The following is a 19329-nucleotide window of genomic DNA, read 5'->3' on the forward strand; positions in this document are numbered from 1 at the left end:
CATCATCGTCGCGCGCGCGCCCAGCCATCTGCTAAGCCACCCTCCGCGTAGAGTACGTGATCGCAGCCCTGCCCGGGAGTCCGCTGCATCCGCCCTGCACTTGGCGGCAACGCCTCGACCCTCCTCCTCCCCGTCCATATCGCCTCCCTCACACTCGTTACATCGCTTCCATTTCTTCACGCCCGTTTCGCCCTAATTTCGCTTTGCATCCTGTTGCAATACCCGGCGGTCTCTCTGCTTTGCCACGACTGCTGCATCCGCCGCGCATCCTCCCTGGATAGACGACGACCCCCCCGACTCTCAGCGCCACCATGCGCTTCTCTACCCTCCTCTCTGCCGCTGCAGCCCTCGTCGCGCCCGTGGCAGAGGCCAGCAGTAGCATACGAAATCCCATCTCAGCCCTCTCCGAAGTACACAACGCCACCATCCACACCTCCAATCATCGTATACACGCCCTGTCGCACTTCGACCTCACCTTCAACATCCGAGATGAGCTGCACGTCAAGTTCAGCCTCGAACCCAACCATGACATTCTCGGCGAGAATGCCATGATCACACACCTCGCGCCCGACGGTAGCGTACGGCATTCCGAGAAGGCGGATAGGATGAAGCACAAGGTCTTCAAGGGCAAGTCGTTCGTGAAGCGGTTGAGCAAGAAGGAGGACCGATGGGAGCAGGTTGGTTGGGCACGCGCTTTGGTTAGCAAGGATGGCGAGACGCCTCTTTTTGAGGGCGCCTTCTCTGTCCACAGGGATCATCACCACATTCAGACATCGCATAACTACCTTCGCACACGGCACATGTACGACCCGGAGATCAACCGCGCGGAACCTGGGAAGGAGTACTTGGTCATGTGGCGCGACTCTGATATTCTTCCTACCGAGTCTGGATTCATGCACCAGGAATTGAAGCGTGGACTGGACGAGGGAAATGAGACGGCTAGCTGTTATGCCGATGGACTCGGATTTAACACCCACCCTGACCACCCGGTCTACGCTGCCATGCGTAAGCGATCTGAGTCTTCCTTTGGTGCTATGGACTTCTCCAACATCTTCGGTCTCAGCAAGAGACAAAGCGACCAAACTGGAGGACGCGGTGCCGTCGTGAATTTGGAGAGCACTATCGGACAAACTGCCGGCTGCCCTTCGACACGTAAGGTTGCCCTTGTCGGTGTGGCAACGGACTGCACTTACACTGGCGAGTTCAATTCTACCGAGAGCACTCGTGAGAATGTCATCTCATCAATGAACACCGCCTCTGCCGTTTGGGAAAACACTTTCAACATTTCTCTCGGTCTAGCCAACCTGACCATCTCCGATGCCGAATGCCCGGGTACTCCTCCTCAGAACACCCCATGGAACCAGGGCTGCAGCGATAGTGTGGACATTCAGGACCGTCTTAACCTCTTCTCAGCTTGGCGTGGCCAGCAACGTGATAGCAACAGCCACTGGACCCTCCTTTCAACCTGCAACACTGGATCTGCCGTCGGTCTTGCTTGGCTCGGCCAGGCTTGCGTCAACGAGGCCATGGATTCCAACTCATCCACCACCGGCAGCGGCCAGGCCGATTCAGGTCAAGAGACTGTCGCTGGAGCCAACGTTGTCGTCCGCACTCGAGGTGCCTCCGAGTGGCAAGTCATCGCCCACGAGACCGGCCACACCTTTGGTGCCGTGCACGACTGTGACTCGCAAACCTGTGCTCAACAGAACACCGTCTCTGCTCAACAGTGCTGCCCTCTCAGTGCCAACACCTGCGACGCCGGTGGCCAATACATCATGAACCCATCCAGCCGACAAGGCATCGAAGACTTCTCCCCCTGTTCCATCGGCAACGTTTGCAGCGCCATCGGCCGCAACAGCGTCAACACCGACTGTCTCAGCAACAACCGCGACGTCGAAACCATTACCGGCCAGCAGTGCGGCAACGGCATCGTCGAAGGCGACGAGCAATGCGACTGCGGCGGCGAAGAAGGCTGCGGCGACAACAATTGCTGCGACGCCGCCACCTGCACCTTCAAGAATAACGCTGTCTGCGACGACTCCAACGAAGACTGCTGCCGCAACTGCCAGTTCGCCTCCCAGGGCACCGTCTGCCGCGAGAGCACCGGCGACTGCGACCCGCAGGAAGTCTGCCCGGGCGACGCCGCCCTCTGCCCCGCCGACACGCACTCCGACGACGGCACCTCCTGCGGCTCCGGCCTGCAGTGCGCCTCGGGCCAGTGCACCTCGCGCGACGCGCAGTGCAAGTCCGTCATGGGCAGCTACACGCAGGGCAACGAAACCTACGCCTGCGACTCCTCGTCCTGCGTCATCAGCTGCGGCTCGCCCGAGTTCGGCCCCAACGTCTGCTACAGCATCCAGCAGAACTTCCTCGACGGCACCGACTGCTCCGGCGGCGGCACGTGCCAGAACGGCCGCTGCCGCGGCGCCTCCGTCGGCGGCCAAGTCTCCTCCTGGATCGACGACCACAAGGCCATCGTCATCGGCGTCTGCTGCGCCGTCGGCGGCCTCATCCTCATCGCCATCCTGTCCTGCTGCATCTCCCGCTGCCGCCGCCGCAGAGCCTTCAAGAAGCAGGTCCCCGCGCCGCCCGCGCCGCCTCCCGGAGGCTGGCAGGGCTGGCAAGGCAGGCCGCAGCAGCAGATGGCGCAGCACGGGGGCGGGTACGCGGCGCCCAACGGCCAGGGCTGGTATAATGGCCCGCAGCAGGGGGCGGCCGGGTGGAATACGCCGCCGCCGCCGCCGCCGGCTTATTCGGGCCGGCCGCGGTATGCTTAGTTGTTAGAATTTGGATACTCTTGTTTTGTTTGTTAGATATTGGGCGTGGCGTTCTTTGTGTTTATCTTTTGGTTTCTTCGTCGATCTAGCTTTTATTCTTTTTTTTTTCATTTTTCGGTTTCGGGATCTATTACACGCGCCGCTGAGGGAGAAAAGGACTCGCGCGCTCTGACGACTTTGTTTGCTTACTTGCTCTTTTCTCTTTCCGAAGATTGCATGTCGCATGGCGCTTTTCTTTACATCTTTTATTGGATGGGCATTCACTTGGATTTGAGCTTGATATCATAGCTGGTGGTCGCCACGGTATTGCCACCGAAGACGGAAGGGAGAGGAATGGAAGGAAGACTCGAGAGTCAGACACAAACCCATTAGGGAGGATTGAAAGGAAAGCGGAGTGAAAGTGAAAAGGGGTTGTCGATATATACCTTACCTTATATATACCTGGCTACAAATTTATAGGTGCGGCCGGTTATGAATCCAAAGGAAAGATTTCAGACCCTGTGCGTTACGAGGCGCTTTTCCTTCCCTGTCCTTTGTGTTTGGGTGAGCGTCGTTCATTTGCGGTGGATGTGGTGGTGGCAGCCGTTTCATGTTCGCTTCGCATTCATCACGGCAGGGCGTGCTCTGCTTAGACAGAGTATGTGATTAGTCCAAGGTTACCAGAGCAGAACATTGGAACCGGGCAACAAGAGAAGATGAAGAGAACTCGCGAGGCACCATATGTGGAGACATGGAAGGGTTTGGATGAGGCTTGGTGGCTTGATTTGGTTGCCGACAATTACGGCTGCAATATATGGGCCTGATGACTTTCGAATCGAACGAAAAGATCAAGGCCAGACCCTGCACTCCGCCCGAGCTCGTCAGGTCCCCTTGTTCTTTATGTTGTTGGGTCGGCGCCGGTTTTTCGGATTCGACGTGAATGGAGCTTCCTAAGCATTCGCACCGAAGCAGAGAGGAGATGGGGAAAGAAGATGGAAATGTGCTTTGATGAGTCCGTTTGCGGGAAGGTAAGGAAAGTTTGCAGGGCATAAGAGAACCTATCTCTAATCTCCAGATCTGGCTCGCTTTGCTTTCATCAAGCACCCTCGTCCGGTGAAAACCGGTCTCGGAAACTGTCGACGTGATCCGTCACCTCTCGGCCATCATAGCCGTCCTCCCACCACTCCCGGGCGACTTGGTCTCCGCAAACACGGCGTTGCTCTTTCGCGTTTCTCTCTGATCGCCCAGCAACCTCTTCATGGCGGCTGTATGGCGCGCTCAACTTCTCCAGCGCGACTTGCTCTCCCTAACACCGTGCTACTTTTCCTTTTCGCCGCTGCTGTCTCTCAGCTCGTCCAGCTGCTCGTCCAGCGACGATTCAATGGTCTCGGCAAAGTCCTTCCTCTGCTGTGCGACAAAATCGATGTCCCATTTGTCTTGCGAACCTTCCTTCCCAACGCCACGCTTAGGTTTAGCCCCGCCAGCCTCTGGCTGCCCGTGTCGCCCCTCCACTGGCTTCTGGAGCTTGGTTGCCTGATCAGGTGATTCCTCTTGGGCTGGCCACATTTCTGGTAGAACCATTCGTTGGGGCGAACTCTCTTCTACTGAATAGGTCGACTTGCCCGCGCTCCGCACCGGTAGTGACGGGGCCCACAAGTCGACATCGGAATAGAGTAGATCTCCCCTGGGACCTAGTCTTGTGCGGCGGTGCGAGAGGGGAAGTCCAACTTTTTCAACCTCCGGGAGGTTCGGGGGATCTCTTGGGTGGAGCGCATGAGGGGATTCTGGCCACGCGTCGTCTCTTCTTGAAGGCGTTGGGATCAGCTTCGTCAAGCTCGGCGAACGTCGGGATTCGCGTTTGGCGGCCATAAGGCTATCTTGGAGTCTGGAGTGCTCGGCCCTGAGAGTGGCGTTACGAAATTGCCATTTAGAAGCCTCTGACGACAACTTCGAGATTCTGTCGTTCATCGCCCCAATTGCACTCTCTCGCCTGACGTCGGTAGTGGGGTTCACGGAGGGGGTGGACTCATCGGACTCGATGAGATTGTCGGAGCGAACGAGTGATAGGAGGTTGATGGCTGGGTTGGGATTCATGACGTTCCAAACTGACACTGGCAGCGAGAATATCAGGTAGGAAGAGTTGGAATTGAATGTCGCCACAGGTCTGATCAACTGCGTGACGTCGAGAGGAAATAAATTGACTGCTCCCACATTAGGTGGCGCATGGTCTCGGAACCACTCCATCCAAGTCTCCCTGATAGATTGCCCACCGATCTCGATTAGGGAAACGGATATCAGAACCCTACAAGGCGACGAGAGTGTCTTTCGGTCGGCGTGTGGAATGACTGTTCCTTGCGGTGTGCTAGAGGTGGGCGCGTTGGGATCTGGAAGTGGTGCCAAAACAATGCCCGCTTTGGCCCCGACCATGCAGGTGTATATGGGTGCAGGCTTAAGGCTGTGTTTTGACTGATTTTGCAACAGTCTTGCGTGTAAAGAGCTCACTGTGCAGGGCGAAGCATCCAAGTCTTGCAATTCGTATATAAGGGCCTTGGTAAGCGTATTTTCATTGGACGCTTTGTCGTTCCCGCTGGCAAGCAGCAATTCTCTTCGGCCTCTGTAGCGTTGGCCAAAATCACGTACAGAGGCAGATGCATAGCAGCAGTCTAGAACGAAAAGTATCTCTGCTTTGGCACCCATGATCATAGCCTGTGACTCAGACCAGTCGATCTCCGGCGATGTGGGCGGTACTTTGTCTCCGATGGGTTGCGATTTCCACGCTTTCCAGATGGAATGCTGCGACCTTTTGCTGACTTCGCCGTGGCCACCGTAGTATATGATCAGGAGCCCGTCTTCGTCCCTTCCATGTTTGTTCCTCGTCTGCACCAACACCTCTTCTAACTCCCACGACGGCTCGCTGCCGGGCGAAATTTTCTTGTGCGACGGAATCTCATAGTGTCTCGTTGAATACCTGTAGTCTTCCTCGAAGATGTCTTTGAGTTTTGCGATCTCGCGCGCAGTCCCGAGATCATCATCCTCCCAGCTAATCATTAAGACATAAACGCTGGAGTATCTTTGCTGTGGCCGAGGAAATGCAATCCTTTCGAGCCCTTCCGCAACTGTTTTGACGAATTCGGAGAGGTCCGTTCCATTGGGATACTGTGGTGCGATGGGATGATGCATACAAGGCTGAGCGCATTCGGAGTCTGCGTTCAGCGCTTGGGCATTGTCCATGTGTGTCATCGAGTAAGAGCGCGGTCGACGTGTGAGCGGAAAGGACATGATAAGACTCGAGCGAGATGAAGTGTCAATGTTGGGACCATGGAATGCCGGGAATGCATATTGTAAGCAGCAGTCCGCGAGTGGAGGTCCCTCTTAAAGATGTGCATCCCGGTCAGGCTGAAATGCATAGTCGAACGCCACCTTAGCTGAGCCGATTCGCTAGCATATGCTGCAAGCCCAAGTTCGCATGGCCCGCTATGATGCTCAGCCTGATGCTGACTTCAGCACCAAACCCCAGAGGAAACCTGAAGTCCAAACATTCTTGACTAGATATTACAGAGCCTCCGCGATGACGAAAGCCGATCTAAATGTGGTCTACGCGAACCTGCTTCGCAATCACCCAGAAGGTCATGCCTTGTACTTCAAGGTGGCTGCGAGCCAAATGGAGCCCGGCGACTGCGGCTACTTCAGTGAGAACGGCCAATGGAAACAAATTGTGGGAATAGCGGCTGTGGAGTTCAAGGATCTCGTATCCCAAGGCTGGAAGCCGCCGACTCAGACTTTGAAGACCGAAACTCAGCACGGTATCGAGTGGCCCATCAAAATATCCGAGAGTGTAATCGATATCAAAGTATCAGCAAAACTTGGCGCGAGGTGAGTAAGGCTGACCTAGGGTGGCTAAAGCGTAGACTTTGATTTGTATCCAGCGTTCCAGGTGCTCCGATTTCTGGCGGGTCCACAATGAGCTTTAGCACGAAGAGAGGTGCCGGAGCGATTCTTATCACAGCTGGAGAAGTGACCTCTCGTCAACTCGAACGCGACCTGCAAGCATAAAAGTGGGTTACCGAACCACAAAACATGAAAAAACTGCTTGGTGAATGGGAAGAGATCTCCGAGCAAAAGCGGACCTTGTGGGTAATCACTGGAACTTACGCTGCTCAAAGTTGCGCATTGTCTGTTCTCCACTCCCCAGAGTCATCCGCAAGTATTGGGATGGATGTTCATGTGGCGGATATTGCGAAGGCTACTCCGTCCTTGGAATGGTGGAAGCAAGACTCGGACAAGACCTGGATCATAATGACGTGAGCATTTGATCAGCTTGAGATCCCGAACGGCATTGACATTCATTTCAAGGACTCCGGCGTAGTGCTGTTCATGAGCGGCATCGCCTTCAACCTCAGCTTTCTCCGGAGAAGCGAGGTAAAGCAATCTTGTGAAGTTTCATGAGCAAAGCTGCTGATTCCATGCCCAGCTTCGTGCCGAGTACAAGCGGCGCAAACAGCATCTGTATCGCGATTCGGCGACGAGCAATCTACAGTACCCGATGGAAGACGATGTCGCAACGGGAGATCCCATGGTCGCAATTGTTGTGCCCGAGTACTTCGGACAGGAGAGCAAGGAGCTCGAGAATGAGCTCGAACATGCTTTCGTTGAGAGTCAGTCGGGTAGTGATGCCTCTGATGAAGGAGAAGACGATTGAAGATCTTTTTTCGATGGGGCAGGCCGGACAAAACATTGTTGTCTTCATGAGTCTCTTCATTTCTGGGATTCAACAGACTGCTCAGCGTGCGGAGTCAGTTCCAATGATGATGACATAAGCTGACTTGACCACATGTTCAGATGAGGAAAGGCTAGAGATGGACAAAGTGTCATGTCGTAAATGTATCTTCATGTACAGCGCGCAATTCGATTTTCGGAAGGCACGCAAACTTGATGCCTAAGGCAGCATCGCGCCGGATCCTTCAAATACGGAGGGTATATCCTTGAGCAGGAGAGGAATGAGGAAATACTCTATTTCAACCAGTCGCAAAATTGAACGTAAAGAGACTTTAAATGACGCTTGCGACGCAGTCGTGGCAGTACAACGCGGCGAGCCCACCTTCCCAAGCTCATTCCACTGCAGCGACTCACCAATCCATCGGCCAGAGTGGCATTTCATCAAGTACACAAGACCAAGCCGAGCGTATATTGGGGGTAAGATGGAATGCCTTCATTGCATAGGACTTCCGATCAATCCTTCGGAGATAGATTCACATTGCCTGGCAAATTGTACGATGTCGCTGAACGCTCAAAAACTCGCTGTCGAAATCACTCAAAAATCCATCTCGAAGCAGATAACCCACAAAAAGCAGATCCATATCTTCACGCTCCAGGTTTGGCTGGACCTCTGACTTCCAACTTCCTGGGCTTTTTCTTTGGCTTTTGCGCCTTCCCTCCAGCCACAGCCTGTTGCTCAGCTTTCTCCGCCCTCTCCCTCGCCTTTTTCAACCCCTCTGCATCCACGGTGTTGACCTTACCAGTCTTCTGGTCTACTACCACACTTCCATTTTCTATCGCTTCCGTTGGTATCTTTGTCTCCTTTCCCTTGCTATCCTTTTTCATCAGCTTTATCCACGGCCCATGAATCACTCCCGTTCCCGCGCCCACCAGCCCGCCCAGCAGGACAGTCGGCACAGTCGCCACGCCACCCACCACCGTGCCAACAACCGTGCCCAAGCCCATGCCCACGGCGCCACCGATGCCTGCACCTCCGGCGGCACCTTGGAATGTGCCCGATGACAGCAGCCGCGCCCGTCGGCTGTTCCCATGCGCCTCGAGCTCCTTATTGTACGCTTCTTGAAGCATTCTGCTGCGCTCAGCGGGGTTTGTGAGAAGACTGGCTTTGGAGCGAAGCGACTCTGCCATCGAGTTGGCAGAAGCGGCGGCTTGGGACGCAGAAGCTGCGGCTTTGAGGCGGTCGTCTTCGGGCATTTTGGAGAGGGCCTCCGCGCTTAATTCGTTTGATGGATCGGCGGCGGAGGCGGCGCTGAAGAGGTCCATTTGCTTGGGGCTGCGAGTGTGGGGTGCGTTTGGCGGTGGTGGTACCGGAGCTGGATACCTGCAGGTTGCGTGGTGGCGTTGTTCTTGCACAGATGGACTTGTAATTAAGTGGTGAAATGTAATATATTAGACCAGATGCTACGTAGATCGGCTAGAGAAGACTAGATAAAAGAAAGAGAAGTGACGACTAAGGTGGCCCCAAGATCTCCGCAGGCATCGTCGTAGTGGTTTTGGGGCCAGGCCTCATGCCGTGCCATGTGGGATGACGTTGGTTGCGTCAGGGTCTTGGGTTGGAGAGAGTTTGACCCGCAAACGTGCGTCCAAGCCGGTTCTTCACGCGCTCATCCTTCTGCGGTTATAACTACCTTACCTAACGTTATTCTCCATCGCTGCCTTGGGAGTCTTGCGCGCCTTGCATGTATTCAGAAGATGTGGAGAAATCTGCAGAATACTCTCGTGTTTCGAATCAGCTTTCCACGCATGCCAATAGACTTACACATAATTATCAGCATACAACGAAGTCTCCTCTATATTTCCATTGCGCTTCGGATTGATCTCGCATCAGCAGCTCTAGGTGCAATCGACATTATCAAGCTCAGGTCGTAGCTCGTTTTTGACGTCAGCGTCTGCCCAGCATATCCCCACAGCATTTCTCACCAGCTGCACCATTTCGATTTTGGAGAAACCGCAATACCTATACACCTTCTCCATGTTGGCGTCGATCCACAATCATGCATATAAACCGGATCGTCGCTGTTAACGCATACTTTGACGCCCTCGTCGATCAGCTGTCGCAGCTTAGGAAATAACAACTCGGTCGGCGTTCGTTGATGGTACGCGTGTAGGCACAATTCCAAGCCAACTCCTTCTTGCACAAAGCCAAAGATCAACTCACCGCGATTAAGTGCATCGAGCCCATGATCTATGCGCTCAATGCAGACGTCGTAGACTGCTTGCCGGATATGCTCATGCGTATCCTTCTGTCCGAAATCGCAGTACGTGGTAATATGTAAGCCGTCATCCCTTGCTTGTCTGAAAGCAGCCTGGAAAGATTGGGTGGTCGTTCATAACCATTGCTTGCCAGGCCGCCGGCGTGAAACAGCCCGTGATCACTTTTGCCCCAAGGTGAGGCCGTGTGGTAAGCTGCCTCGCCATTTTCTACAGGCTCATCACGAAGAAAGCAGAAGATCCGATTCGAGAGCATTCCATACTGAGACTCCCCGTGCTGTTGTGCTCTGAGATAAACGTTCAAAACCACCTCGGCTGGTATGGCTCGTCTAGAGTGGGCTTGGATGTCAAAGAATCGCACGACGTAGCGGACAGCAAGGAGTCATCTCATCTGACCATACCTCGCCTTCCTTACCTTATCTTCAGATAGATCTTTGGGCAGAATAGCGCGACAGCAGATGATCAAGGGATCACGTTTGCGAATACCACTGCACTGACGGATCACAGAACTTGAAAGGACTACAGTACAGCTGGGTTCCCAGCGTATTCTACTTTGGGTACCTATTATGGGAATATCCCACGACCATTCTCATCACTCGCCTTCCTACAGCAAAGTACCTCACCGTCAACACGTTATTCTGGGGCATTGTCGTATCCATGACAGCTGCTTGCACAAACTTTGGCGGTTTGATGACAGTACACTTCCTGCTCGGCGTCGCAGAAGCTACACTACACCTGGGTTTATGTTCATCACGTCAACATGGGACACCCGTGATGAAACACCGTCCCGCGTGGGCATTTGGCTTGCAGGGAACTCTATCGGCGGACTACTCTCTAGTCTGTTTGTCTTTGGAGTAGGCCACATTGACGATCATGTTGGACCTTGGCGATGGATATACATCATCCTTGGCATCATCACCTTCCTCTGGGCCATACCGATGTACTTCTTCCTGCCTGACGAGATCTCGAAGGCTGAGTTCTTAAACCCCGAAGAGCGATGGATCGCTGCGGATCGTGTTGTTATTGCTGGTACGGGCAGCACGGAGCACTCTAGCTGGGACGTCAAGCAAGTCAAAGAATGCTTGAGCGATCCAAAGACTTGGCTGATCTTCTCAATGGAGCCACTCGCACAGATGCCGAACGGAGGCACACAAAGCTTCAGCAACATTGTCATCCAAACATTCGGCTTCACCAACCTGCAGTCCACTCTCATCAACATCCCTTACTCGGTCTTAACGGCCAGCATAATCGCCGGCACTGGATGGCTGAGCGGAGGCTACCATAGACTCAATTGCATCCTCATCATCTGCGTAATCATCCCCTGAATCACCTGCGCAGCCATCATCAACCAAAGAGATCGCTTCCCACACGGTGTCAAGCTCTTCGCCTACTTCTTGCTCTCCTAAGGTCCAGCAGCCATGCCTCTCAACATGTCCCTCGTGCAGTCCAACTACCGAGGCGTGACCGAGCGCATGACCATCACGGCCATGCTTTTCGTCGCCTACTGCACTGGTAACATTGCGGGCCCGCATTTCTTCCGGTGCGGAGAAGCTCCGCACTACTCGACCGCTTTATCTACCATCATGATCTGCTACGCTTTGATGGTAGTGCTAGCGCTGACTCTACGGTTCTACCTGCAATGGTTCAATGCTAAACGTTCCAGAGAGGAGGGCATCGAGGGTAGTGCTCGACTAGGCGGGATGGTGCCGGATGGAAAGCTTCCAGAGACGGTCGAAAAGAACGATGTAGCGGCGACCGTGGCTGACGCGCAACTGGCAGCGTTGGATTATGCGGATTTCACGGATTGGGAAGTGGTTGGATTCCGATATCGCATGTAGACGACTGCGATGGCCACGAACGTATGAGGACCTTAGTTGTATTAACGACATGAGCTCTTTCCATTCACAATATGCCAAACGACATTTCTTCATCTGGTCGTCTCTCACGGCACGAAGACAATCCTCGCATCCTTATCAACCGTCCGATCCCACGCTTCTTCCACCTCCTCCAGAGAAAATTCCACAATCTTCTGCTTCTCCACGTTAACAAGCGCCCCCAACAAAGCCGGCACCTCCTTCACCATCTCCGCCTGATTGAAAGCTCCTAGTCCCGAGCCTCGGATAGTCAGGTTCGTCGACCTCAGCACTGAGTTGGGAAGAATCATCTCCTGCCCGGATAGAGTGCCGATCTGCACGTACTGCAGTGGCCGCTGCTGCTTGTGTGTGCTCAGAAGGGCAGTTGGAAGAGAGCCGTTGATGTAGTCTAGGATGACGTCGATTTCGACACCTTGCAAGGGCGAGAAGTCGGTCTTGCTAGGATCCTCGGCCACGTGCAGCTTGATGTTCAAGGGCAGGCTGTCCAGTGCTGAAGCATTACGAGCAGCGCCGAAGACTTGCTTGGCTCCCAGAGTCCGAGCCAGAGACGCGGCGAGACGGCCTGATGCGGAAGTCGCACCCAAGATGAGTACACTGAAGTTTTCCGGTAGGTCCTTGGTTCGAGCCGTTATCGCCATCCAGGAGCTTATGGCTGGGTTGACGAGGGCGGCGGTTTGGATGGCATTCAAATTCTTCGGCATGGGAAAGGCTCCGCTGCGTTCGACATTGACCTTTTCGGCGAAACTGCCTCCTCGTTTGAAGACCGAGAAGTAGTAGCAGGTTCCATCTTCGGCGACGCCGACGCCATCGGTACCTGGAATCTGTGGGAGAGGTGGGCTGGAATAGTGAGCGCCGCGAGCTCGAGACCGCACAAGGTTGTGCAAGCCTGTAGCTAGGACTTTGAGCTGGATCTGAGATGAGGTTGGCTGCGGGAGATCGTCGACAGTCGCGTAGGCTGGTGGCTTGCTGTAGTCGGTGATCAGTGCCGTGTGCATGTCGGTTCTGCGTTCGATCGATCAAAGATATGTTATAGAGCTTTTGGGTCCACCTAGCGCGTCCAAAGAGAGCCCTCAAATGATGATCACGACAGAAGTACTGAGACAGGCGGTGATAATTGTCTTTGAAGCGGACCTCAGCCGGCTTATATACCTTGCGTTGCAGGAAAGATACATCCTACCGTCAGTGCAGAAGTATCCTTTCCAAGGCAGCTCGGATTACGGATCCTGCATTCCGCTCCGTACCAGCATATCGTTCACTTACAAGGTATGATCTGATTAAGGTTGGTTGAGTGATCAGGCAGCATGTCAGCTTGCGAGTCGGGATTCGCGCAAGCCACGTCCGAATGCCGACGTTGAGTAGTCAGCCGCAAACGAATCCATTCGTGATGCTCGCATTCCGAGACCCGTCTGTAATATGATTACGCATCTCAGAACCTCAGACCCTTCTTGAGATTCATCGTCGCACACATGTTGCCATGTCCACAGGCATCGTGTGCCATGGACTAGCCATTTAGGTACGAGTCTGATCCCAAGTAGACCGCTTCAAAGTTTCTCATGTCAATAATGTCCGTGAGCATCTGGCGGCATAACTCTAAGGAGGAACCCATGGTGGACAGTCGTGAAGGAAGCTTGCAACCCATGAACGCTTGAGAAAGCAGATCGGGAAAACGTCATCATCTGCAGCATAAGGCTGACGAAAGACAGCGGCGAAATTGTATTTGCAAGTCCGGCCTGGCAAAACTCATGTGGACACGGAGTTCTAGAATGACACCGAGCCGTTACCCCGGTCTAGGGCGCAGAAATAAGGAAGCGTATCCGCCGCAACCGTAACGGATGAGAACTGAAAGGTGTGGCAACACGGCTCGAAGCACGTGGGATGAACAGAGGGCTGGGAGCAGGCCAGGTGTGTGGCAGACGGAGGAATATCTGGTTGGTGGACATTCAAATAAGCGTCGGTGGGCAAACTCCGGGCAAGGGCACAAGCTTGTCTAAGCCAAGCCATCAGATGCCGGCTACCGCTGCCGGGTCGCTTGCATGTCTTGTTGTTGAGGCGAAAAGGCTTGTCTTCACATGTCGCAGGCCTTGCAGGCGTCCTGGTATAAGGCTAGTGAGATTCGTTTTGCATTATTTGGTATTGTATACAACCTGGGACCCAAAGAATTGATATGTTCAAGGGCGCAACAGGTTGTACAAACAGTGAAAGCCTCAGGGAGTCAAGCGACTCGTCTCAACGGGGCTCCGCAAAGATCACCCGCAACGTCTCCACTGGCCTTCCGCATCTCCACGCTTTGTCCCACAAACCCCACAGGACGCCGACAAGCGACTCGCCCCATGTGGAGACGCGCTACTTCGTGCAACCAATGTAAGGAGCACGGCAAAACGATATTTGTTCCGGGGCCGAAGATAGAGGATGTCGGCGTCTGAAATGCCCAACCTCATATATACGACTCCTTTGGTGCCCCGGGGTGCTCTTTCGTCTCCCTCACCCTCTCCAAACACCACTCGGGGACGCCATCATGTTTGAGAACAGGCGTGTCTACCTCCTCACGGCCGTGGCCTACATGGGCGCCATGCTCTTCGGTACGCCCTCCGTTCATAGACCCTCAGGGCAAATACGATGCTGACCACGATCTCTCCAGGTTTCGATACCGGAGTCATGGGTTCCGTCCTCGCCATGGACTCATTCAAGAACGACTTTGGGCTCCCGCTCGGCGACGACGGGTTTTCCTCCGCTGAGAACGCCTACGTTTCCTCCAACGTCGTCTCACTCCTGACGGCTGGTTCTTTCTTCGGTGCCATCGCCGCAGCCTTCATCAACGAGAAATGGGGTCGCCTCTACACCCTCATGGGCTTCTGCTTCCTCTTCAACATCGGAGCCGCGCTGCAGACCGCCGCACACCACGACCTCGGTCTCATTTACGGTGGTCGCGTGATCTCTGGTCTAGGCATTGGTGGCTGCAGTGCCGTCATGTCAGTCTTCGTATCTGAGGCCGCGCCGCCGAAGATCAGAGGTCGCATTGCGGGTCTGTTCCAGGAAATGCTTGTCATCGGTAGCACTTTTGCGTACTGGCTCGGTGAGTTTCCCCGCTTCGTACGCCATGCTGTGGCTCCAAAACTAACCCACCGACAGACTACGGTTGCAAGCTGCATCTCCCCTCCACCACCAAGCAGTGGCGCGTCCCCGTCGCCATGCAGCTCGTTCTCGGTGGCCTCATGTTCATCGGTCTATTCTTCCTCAAGGAGAGCCCTAGATGGTTGTGCAAGAAGGGCCGCCACGAGCAGGCTATTGCCTCCCTTGCTCACGTAAGATGCAAGACGCCCGACAGCCCCGAGGTTATCCAGGAGATGGCTGAGATCAGGGCGTCGATTGAGGAAGAATTGAACGCCACCGAAGGCGTGACCTGGAAGGAAACCCTGACGCCCGGCAACCGGTGCGTTACCACCAATTGCATACGATACTCCAGCAACGGTGGCTGACTTCGCTTCGCAGCAAACGCTTCATCATCGCTTTCGTGATCATGTTCTGGCAGCAGTTTTCCGGTACCAACTCCATTGGTAAGAAAAGCCACCTTTACAAATCTTCAACCACCTACTAACGCCTACAACAGGCTACTATGCCCCTCAAATCATGCAAACCGTCGGTCTCTCCGCCGCCGACTCGTCCATGTTCGCTACCGGTATCTACGGCACGGTCAAAGTCATCGCGACCGGTATCTTCCTGTACATCGGTATCGACCGCTTCGGCCGTAAGAAGTCTCTCGTGTGCGGTGGCTTCTGGATGTCGTCGATGATGTTCATCATCGGCGCCGTGCTCGCGACGCACCCACCTGACCCTTCCATTTCCGGCGTCAGTCAGGCCAGTATCGCTATGGTTGCGCTGATCTACCTGTACGTCATCGGATACAGTGCTTCGTGGGGTCCCGTTCCCTGGGTGCTGGTGTCGGAAATCTTCCCGACCAGGCTGCGCGCGTACGGTGTTGGTCTTGCTGGTAAGTGATATCTCGCCCCCCAAATCAAAAGGACAACGCACATACTAACACCCCTCCCCAGCCGCAACCCAATGGCTCTTCAACTTCGTGATCACCAAGATCACTCCGAGCGCAATCAACAGCATCGGCTGGCGCACTTTCCTGATGTTCGCGATCTTCTGCCTGGCGATGTCGGTCTTCGTCTGGGTCTTCGTGCCCGAGACCAAGCAGCTGACGCTCGAGGAGATCGACGTCGTGTTCGGTGCCGTCAGCGCCGAGACGCGCGCCAAAGATGTCGAGCTCGCCATCGAGGTGGAGAAGAGCAAGGCTGGTGTTGACCACGAGGAGGGCGACGAGAAGGTCATTGCCGATAAGGAGGAGAAGCTTAAGGCTGAGGCGGGCAAGGCTTGAGGTAGGCTTCTTTTGGATAGAGGATTATTTGTGTGTATGTCAGTTGATGAATATATGATACGACTTCTGTGTGGCACTGTATAGGGTATTTCCCAAATTGCGGAAGTAAAGATTGCCGGTGTCACAAACCAATTACCTGGTCAGAAGTCAGGTGTGCTGCGTCATTGTCACGAGTGGTGACGGTCCTCCATTGAGACGATGACTGCTCAAGACCGCACCCACCAGTTTTCGATATCCACCGAATATTAGGGCTGGATCAGGCTAAGAGAGTACAATTACGTTTAATTAGAGGCTTTGAGCCAATGCATTGACGTATAGCTTGACACTTGTCCCGCAGCTTCGATGGTGTTCGACAAATGCTACAGTAGCTATGCTCTATTTCTCACTGCAGCTGTTCGCTCTACCGTACCATCCGTACAAGCAACCAGTCGAGGCGGGCGTCAGACCCGTCCAAGCGAGCAGCGGAAACGTTATGCACGAGGTATCTGATTACCATCGAAAGATCGATCGGGAATAGTGGAGCTTAAGGACGGAGATAATTTCATACTACTGGCGGGGATGTGAACAACTCTGTGCCATGCTCTTAATGAACTCTGCGTCACGTGATTAATTTGCTGTAACCTCACTTCACATCCCGGATCATGTCACATGCGCACCAACACCAAAGATTATGAACAGCAACACACTAATAGCATAATTGTACACATCTAACGATCCCTTTCAGCCCACCTCCTGATTCACCCCCACGCCGACCCCTCCGCCGCTTCGCGGCGGCCCACGCGCGCTTTTCACATATATATTCTTGTGCAGTTGCCTATGACATAACCAGAAGCATGAGTAGGCGATTCGGTCATGTGGCGCAGTGGAAAGCACTATGACGGAGACCCCCTGGGTCGGCCTCGCCAGTCATCGAGGACTGCTGACCTGGCACACCCACCGAAAGCAAAATCTGCCTTAACACCGTGGGTTTTCATGACACCCCCCGAACGAGGTGGGGTGGTTCTTTTGCTCGGTTCGAGTCCGGGACCGTCCTTGTTTCCTTTTCTTTTTGCTTATTTTGGACAAGGTTCGCGCACGTGACCTGACCTTTCTTCACGTAAAGCCTGTCACCCCTTCGCACCACCCCACAGCCAGCGTCACGCCGGCTCCTCCAGATAACCCCCGAAGCACGCATGCATCCGCGAATGACCCCCGTTGGAGTGCGCCGAGCACTTGGCTCGCGCTGAGCAGCATCTTCGTACTACGAACGAGTTGGCGTATGTCTTCGCGTCGCGCGATTTGCACTGTTCATGTCTGAAACAGCCGGCAACCGACTCAAGCTTGAGAATTGATGTCTCCATCGCGAGAGGAAGTAGCATCTCATCCATGCACACCTCACGCTCCCTTTCCACCATCCACGACAAAGAATCTCCCCGTCTTCCTCCCCGCCGTCCCCAACACATTCCACTCTGCACCCTCCTTGCCACTACTCTCCTCCCGCTTCCTACGAATCCTCCGATGAAACTTCCCCCTCACCTCCTCAGCCTCCAACGCCTCTCTCAGCGCCTCGAGCCCCAGCTCCGCCGCGCGCTCGCCCTCGGCAGTCTCGTCGCGCAAGCTCTGCAGCGGCTTGACGCCCGCCGTGTCGGCCTTCTGAATTTCTTTGACGAAGTGAAGCTGCGAGGAGAGAGTCTGCAGCATTTTGGCCTCTTCGCTCGGCGAGCTGGGAGGCGGCAGGGCGGAGAGTTTGAGGAGGTGGCGGAGTTGTTTGCTTGTGACTTCGGCGGGGGCGGAGTCCGGGGATTTGGGAAGCAGAGATGAGACCGACCAGGTTGGCTTGGAGAGGAGGTCGTCGATGTCCACTTGTTGGCTGCTGGTGGTTGAGCTTTTGGTGGTGCTTGTTGATGTGAGGTGACGTTGAGCGGCGGTCCGGATAGAAGGTGATTGCAGGCCCAGCCTGGTTGCAGGCCGTACGAGAGACGACATCTTGCTGCAAAGGAAACCGATGACGTCTCAAGAGTTCTTCTGGTGTTTCTTTTATTTCTCCTTTACGGTTCTGTCATCCATCAAGCCACACGATGCCCACGCGACCCTGAAACGCATGTGAAGTTGCACCGCGGCAAGCGAAGCACGGATCCTCCGACGTTCGAGCCTCATCTGGAGAAAGATCGATGACATATGCAGCACCCCGATGAGCGTAATACATCCGTATAGACGTACGTAGCTCTGTTTATTCCTTCTCAACTCTCTACGACAATCCAAAAACGCACAAAATTCATAATCAGCAACAATGGGTCGCGGCATGGCAATCCTCGGGCCCGTAATGGCAGCCGGCTTCGGCGTTCTAACCAGTACGAGTCTCTCACCCAGCAAACCCTCCCCTCCTGCCAAAAGACTCTTCAGCCTAACCCCTTTCCCCTTCGAACAGTATACTCGACGTTTCAACCTGAGCTCGTAAAGGAGCAAGCGCGCCGCGAGGGCACGGACCCGATCTTCGCGAAAGAAGTCACACCGGCGCAGCACGAGCAGCACGAAGAGCAGGCGACGCAAGCAGAAAGAGACACAGCGATCAGCCGGGCCATGGCGCAGGACTTCAAGGAAGCTGGGCAACAGGTGCGATCGGAGGGAGGCTTCGCTTGGGGAATTAGGAAAGCTATCTTTGGATCGGGTCATGAGGGGGACAAGAAGTGATCTGGTAGTTGAGGATGGGGAGTCGGTGCATAAGAGACGCTACACCTAGCCCAGGGGGTTGGGCTTTGGTGGATAAACGGGTGTACAGTCGGCCTACTGAAGCGATCCATGAGGATTCGCCGGGCTGCTTTGAATCCGTCGGGTGACCGAAGTGCGATGCGAGGACTGCAGGAAACTCGCGAGTGCAGTCTCCGGACAGAGATTGGTGCACCAATACTCGATTTACTCATTCGGGTGGGGAGAGAGCCGCTTCACGCCAAGTATCGACCTTCTTCCTGGCTGCGCACATGAGGATCGAGCTGAGGGCTATTCATGCAAAAATGCTGGCACACGCAGCAAAATCCTCAGATCGAAACCTTTGCATGGAATCCATGGGGATGCGTTTAGTGATAGGGCGCGACTGAGGAAAGGCATATAGCGGCTGTGTACACTAATGAGAAAGAAGATTTAGATGACCGCCAGATCAAGGCAAAGCGGCCAAAAGGCTTGAGCAAACAAGGCTCATATGGATTGTCTTTCCTATATCTCAGGTTTCAAATTTTGTAATAAGTAATAGAATAGAAAGCAAAACTCCCCCAATACATCGTGAAAACATGCCAAACATTTTTGTCCTCATCAAAAGGCACGCGACAAAATCATAGAGGACGTCCGTCGACCGAAAATC

General features: G+C 54.4%; 9 protein-coding genes across 9 annotated transcripts; 5 read left to right on the forward strand and 4 right to left on the reverse strand.

The window, feature by feature from the left end:
• Positions 1–311: 311 nt before the first annotated feature.
• On the forward strand, positions 312–2777 carry WHR41_01896 (uncharacterized protein; the record flags this gene model as incomplete). Its single annotated transcript, XM_069370502.1, has 1 exon — positions 312–2777. One exon carries the CDS (start codon positions 312–314, stop codon positions 2775–2777), a length of 2466 nt encoding a protein of 821 aa, XP_069232162.1.
• Positions 2778–4073: 1296 nt separating this feature from the next.
• WHR41_01897 (uncharacterized protein) lies at positions 4074–5987 on the reverse strand (the record flags this gene model as incomplete). The annotated part of the gene is made up of 1 exon (XM_069370503.1): positions 4074–5987. The coding sequence occupies one exon, from the start codon at positions 5985–5987 to the stop codon at positions 4074–4076; it is 1914 nt and encodes a 637-aa protein (XP_069232163.1).
• Positions 5988–8117: 2130 nt separating this feature from the next.
• On the reverse strand, positions 8118–8795 carry WHR41_01898 (uncharacterized protein; the record flags this gene model as incomplete). The annotated part of the gene is made up of 1 exon (XM_069370504.1): positions 8118–8795. One exon carries the CDS (start codon positions 8793–8795, stop codon positions 8118–8120), a length of 678 nt encoding a protein of 225 aa, XP_069232323.1.
• A 1691-nt stretch (positions 8796–10486) lies between these two features.
• Positions 10487–11068, forward strand: WHR41_01899 (uncharacterized protein; the record flags this gene model as incomplete). Its single annotated transcript, XM_069370505.1, has 1 exon — positions 10487–11068. One exon carries the CDS (start codon positions 10487–10489, stop codon positions 11066–11068), a length of 582 nt encoding a protein of 193 aa, XP_069232324.1.
• A 93-nt stretch (positions 11069–11161) lies between these two features.
• WHR41_01900 (uncharacterized protein) lies at positions 11162–11581 on the forward strand (the record flags this gene model as incomplete). Its single annotated transcript, XM_069370506.1, has 1 exon — positions 11162–11581. The coding sequence occupies one exon, from the start codon at positions 11162–11164 to the stop codon at positions 11579–11581; it is 420 nt and encodes a 139-aa protein (XP_069232518.1).
• A 104-nt stretch (positions 11582–11685) lies between these two features.
• Positions 11686–12612, reverse strand: WHR41_01901 (uncharacterized protein; the record flags this gene model as incomplete). Its single annotated transcript, XM_069370507.1, has 1 exon — positions 11686–12612. One exon carries the CDS (start codon positions 12610–12612, stop codon positions 11686–11688), a length of 927 nt encoding a protein of 308 aa, XP_069232519.1.
• Positions 12613–13710: 1098 nt separating this feature from the next.
• Positions 13711–15995, forward strand: WHR41_01902 (uncharacterized protein; the record flags this gene model as incomplete). Its single annotated transcript, XM_069370508.1, has 6 exons — positions 13711–14196; positions 14256–14690; positions 14747–15047; positions 15107–15171; positions 15225–15605; positions 15667–15995. Exons 1-6 carry the CDS (start codon positions 14133–14135, stop codon positions 15993–15995), a joined length of 1575 nt encoding a protein of 524 aa, XP_069232414.1. The 5' UTR covers positions 13711–14132.
• Positions 15996–17369: 1374 nt separating this feature from the next.
• WHR41_01903 (uncharacterized protein) lies at positions 17370–17960 on the reverse strand (the record flags this gene model as incomplete). Its single annotated transcript, XM_069370509.1, has 1 exon — positions 17370–17960. The coding sequence occupies one exon, from the start codon at positions 17958–17960 to the stop codon at positions 17370–17372; it is 591 nt and encodes a 196-aa protein (XP_069232520.1).
• Positions 17961–18183: 223 nt separating this feature from the next.
• Positions 18184–19265, forward strand: WHR41_01904 (uncharacterized protein). The gene is made up of 2 exons (XM_069370510.1): positions 18184–18325; positions 18403–19265. The coding sequence occupies exons 1-2, from the start codon at positions 18265–18267 to the stop codon at positions 18663–18665; spliced, it is 324 nt and encodes a 107-aa protein (XP_069232521.1). The 5' UTR covers positions 18184–18264; the 3' UTR covers positions 18666–19265.
• Positions 19266–19329: the final 64 nt, after the last annotated feature.

This window comes from Cladosporium halotolerans, assembly GCF_011745625.1.
Source record: "Cladosporium halotolerans strain TM138-S3 chromosome Unknown Sca5, whole genome shotgun sequence".
Lineage (NCBI taxonomy): Eukaryota > Fungi > Ascomycota > Dothideomycetes > Cladosporiales > Cladosporiaceae > Cladosporium > Cladosporium halotolerans.